This window comes from Diplotaxodon limnothrissa, linkage group LG15 (assembly GCF_057381915.1).
Source record: "Diplotaxodon limnothrissa isolate DT_005_m linkage group LG15, D_limnothrissa_male_GT1.1, whole genome shotgun sequence".
Lineage (NCBI taxonomy): Eukaryota > Metazoa > Chordata > Actinopteri > Cichliformes > Cichlidae > Diplotaxodon > Diplotaxodon limnothrissa.
In genome coordinates this window covers 39,840,182-39,844,277 of record NC_140610.1, presented here as the reverse complement: position 1 = coordinate 39,844,277, position 4,096 = coordinate 39,840,182, and the positions used below count along the sequence as shown (strand labels likewise).

The 4,096-nt window shown below is 41.1% G+C and overlaps 1 protein-coding gene across 1 annotated transcript; it reads right to left on the bottom strand.

Annotated features, from left to right (window-relative positions):
- Positions 1-2,444: 2,444 nt before the first annotated feature.
- Positions 2,445-3,849, bottom strand: LOC146617990 (uncharacterized). The gene is made up of 2 exons (XM_085373588.1): positions 3,774-3,849; positions 2,445-3,052 (listed from the first exon to the last, which is right to left on the bottom strand). Exons 1-2 carry the CDS (start codon positions 3,847-3,849, stop codon positions 2,445-2,447), a joined length of 684 nt encoding a protein of 227 aa, XP_085229714.1.
- Positions 3,850-4,096: the final 247 nt, after the last annotated feature.

Here is a 4,096-nt window from a genome sequence, read left to right as displayed (position 1 = left end):
AGGACAAGCAGACACCTGATGTTGAGTGACTGAATGGAACTAAAACAAGAATTCATAATTATATTTGTCTGCCATGAACACGTGATGATAAAACTCTGCATATGCAGTCAGGAGACTGATGACCTGTGAAATGAGCTGTTAGAAATGTGCAGATATGTGTAAACATTGATCAGCATTTAACATCCAGGATGGAGCAAAACTTCTGACCTGCATGTATGAGAACCTTTAATCACATCATCTTTGTAGTGAAATAGCTGATGACTCATTAAACGTTTCCATGTAATTTATCCACAGTGAAAAATATTCACTTTGCTGGATCTGAAAATCACGTGTTCATTTCATTAGACACTAGCAATACCATTAAACTGGACCTTATCATTATCATATAGCACTAAATGTGAAACTGTGTCATATAACAATCTATATATGTAATATGTGTTTGCCTGAATCTTCCAGCACAAACAGAAAGACGAGCTGTTGTCTGAGTATCAACACAAGTACACACCAGAAATCGTTCAGTAAAGACAAATTTAATAAATGAAAGCTGGTGAGAGGGCCTTTGATGTTTCTCTTTGGATCATCCTGTTGTTTGTCTCCCAGTGTCGTTACTGCTCCTCTCCTTTCAAAGACAAACACCAAATAACACCAAATGAGAGTGAATCACTTCAGAAACACTCCTGGTTATTGTGAGCAAACGTCATAACATGATGAATGTATTTACCATTTTACTGAGGGAAAATCTTCTGTGTGGAGTTTCTTCTCATCTTGGCTCTTTTTCCTGACTTTTAGAAACAAGAGGCAGAAAAGAAAGAATAAAAGTTAAAACCTCAACAAGTTTTTTAATGTTTGGGATGTTTTAGAAACAACCTTAAACACTATTTACTACTTACCACTTTGTTCATTCTTGCTGACGTTCACTCTCCTCATCTTCTCTCTAAAGGACAAATGACAGAAAAGAGGGAATCATTTTAGTAACTTTATCAACCAGGTGAGCAGAATTTTAGATATTTATCAATATTCTGATTAAAAGCAGAGTGAATACTTATCTTTTTACGAGAAAGGGTTCAATCCGTCCTGTCTTAGGTCTTAATGTCACCTTGGCTCCTCTGTTTTCTCTGAAAAACAAAAGACAAATGGGAAGAAAAAAATTAGTAAATGATTTCAGCAACTAGAGGAAGTGTTCACTGAGGAGGAGCTGTCATAATAATATAAAATCAATATATACTTATCTTTTTTTTAATGACAGTTTAGGAGGAGCGAAGCCAGCGTTTACAGAGCACGCTGGCTTCGCTCCTCCCTCCGCTCCTCTCTGAAAGTTAACTGGATAAAGGATAATAACAATTAATAACATCATCAAAACAGACAAACCTGAAAGAATTGCTGATCAGAGCTGTGACAGAGTCACAGATTAGTTGGATGTATACTTATCTTTCACAATGAGAGCGTTTGCATAGACGTCTCTTCAGGTCTTTTTATTGTTTTCTCTCTGGAGAGGAAAGTGATGAGACTGATGAGGAAATACCAAATACAAAGACTGACAAAGGGAACTGAAAAAGTCTAACCAAAACCTATACTGGGGGAAAACTGTAGGAAACAGAACTACTGAGGCAAGGAAACACGAGGGGACGGAGACTAACACTCTGACAAGGGACAAAGGGAGACTGACACAATATTTACACACAGGAGGCTGATTATGGGAACTAAGGACACATAGAAACACAGCTGAACCGAATAAGAAATGAACAACAAGTCGAAACAAACTCTAATGACAGTTCAACCAGATTCTAAACACAACAAATAACTTTCAGGATGTTTCAACAATGTGTAAAATGAGTTCTTATCTTTTTTTGTGAGAGGGCCTTCAATGTTTCTCTTTGGATCATCCTTCCATCCATTTCTTCTGCTTAACCATTGGAGCCATCCCAGCTGTTATGGGGCCAGAGGCGGGGGTATAACCTGGACAGGTCAGTCTAACACAGAGAACACAGACAACCATTCACACTCACATTCAACCTAACTGCATCTCTCTGGACTGTGGGATGAAGCTGGAGTACCTGGAGGGAACCACAAAGGCGCCAGGACTGTCTTGCTCTCAGATGACGCCCGTTCACGCTGCTCTGAAGACCCTCAGTTGTCTTTGGATCAAATAACACCAAATGAGAGTGAATCACTTCAGAAACACTCCTGGTTATTGTGAGCAAACGTCATAACAAGATGAATATATTCACCATTTTACTGAGGGAAAATCATCTGTGTGGTGTTTCTTTGCAGCGTGACTCTTTTGCCTGACTTTTAGAAACAAGAGGCAGAAAAGAAAGAATAAAAGTTAAAACCTCGACGATTTTCAAATATTTTAGGACATTCTTTTAGAAACAACCTTAAGCACTATTTACTACTTACCACTTTGTTCAGGCTTGCTGACGTTCGACATGCTTCACTGTATATTATAATCTCAAGCGCTTCCTTGCTTGAGTCGGGCTCCGGATGCTGCTCTCTTCCTCCGCCTTCCTCTTAGCACGCTTTGCCGACATATTTAGAAAACGGCAGAGCACCGAAGTGAGAACTCTGCCGTCCGCGCTGTAGTCTGTTACTCTCCAGCGGTTCTTCATCTCAGTGTCCTCTGTTTGGTAAACAGTGGAGATGACTCTGGTGACGGGGAGGCCGTCGACAGTCAGGGTGCGGACACAGTTCCTCCGATCTGCCTTCAGCACAGCAAGATCTGCTTTCTCTGGAAGAACTGGAGTCAGGAAGCGTGGATGAGAGCTGGAGCCCGCAGGCGGCAGCATCATGCCAGCTGGTGAGTCCGTAGGAGGAGAAGGAGTGGTGTTCTCTCTCTGGCTCTGCCTCACATTGACAAATGGTGTCGTCACCAGGTCCCGGTGGAACCATCCTTTAAAAGGTATGCAAGGAAAGTCCTTGGACCCAGTCACCAGGTTATGGTAAAGAGTGAGGACCAGGTGAGGCATGGAGTTCAGATGCCTCCTGCTCAGTTCACGGTTCCTCAAGTTAGTGACGACCATCTGAGGTGCAGTGACTGGACTCACCAGATCAGCTACGAGAAAGCAAAGCGTGCGTCTACGTTAATCATGTGATCACACAAATTAAAGCCTGAATTTAAATTGTCCAGACATGGCTTTACATCATCATAAGCTCTTCCACACACAAACAGTAAGAAGCTCCCAGCAGAACTCATTGTTTATGAAAGCCTTCACATTTTTCACCTGGTAAAAGTTTCCATGTGGTGTAAGGCTGCGTGGATTTTCACTGAGGTTTTAATACGCATTCACATTAAGGAGTAATATCTTCATATTAGTTGAGCATCGATATTTTGAGGATAAAGCAGCTACATTTAGGTGAGAAACCTCCCACCTCCTTATTGCAGGGACACACTGTTTCAATCTCAAACTCATCCTGCGACTCTGTGAACTTTTAAAACTCCAGCTTCTCCAGCTTTACACATTCACAATCTATGAAACGTTCACGTATAACTCAGCGCCAGCAGCCCAAACATGTCAACTCAAACCCTCTACATGCAAAAACGGCCGCGCGCTGACGTCAGCGTCCTCCAACGCCTTAAGTCGTTAGCAATTAAAAAAAAACATGGCGCCATCTTTATAGCGTACTGGCACATGTTAAAATTGATGTTACTCAGGTATGAAACATCTCATCCTAAATGTTAACACTCATGAAGTCCTACTTCCAAACAATAAAAGACAAAAATCTAAGTTGTATTTGTTTGCTAGCACTCTGACATATTAGCCTGCTGTACTCACCATAGCGTTGATCTAACACCTCCTCAATGAAAAGGGAGAGCAGGTGCGTCTCGCGACTCAAGTTTGAAGAAGTCATTTTGCAAATCCTTCTTGAAGATTTTCAAACGTTAGCTGTAGCTTGAAAAATCCGAGTTTTCACAGCACTAGTGGGAAAAAGCTCCTGTTTGCGCTCAAACGTGAAACCCGAATTCCACTTTTTCCTCCTGCTTTTATACCTGCACTCAAACACGTCATCATCACCATGACACCCAGTGCCACCGAAAATCAATTTTATTTATTTAAAATAAAGTTCGTCTAATTATCATAGATTTTAATATATATAT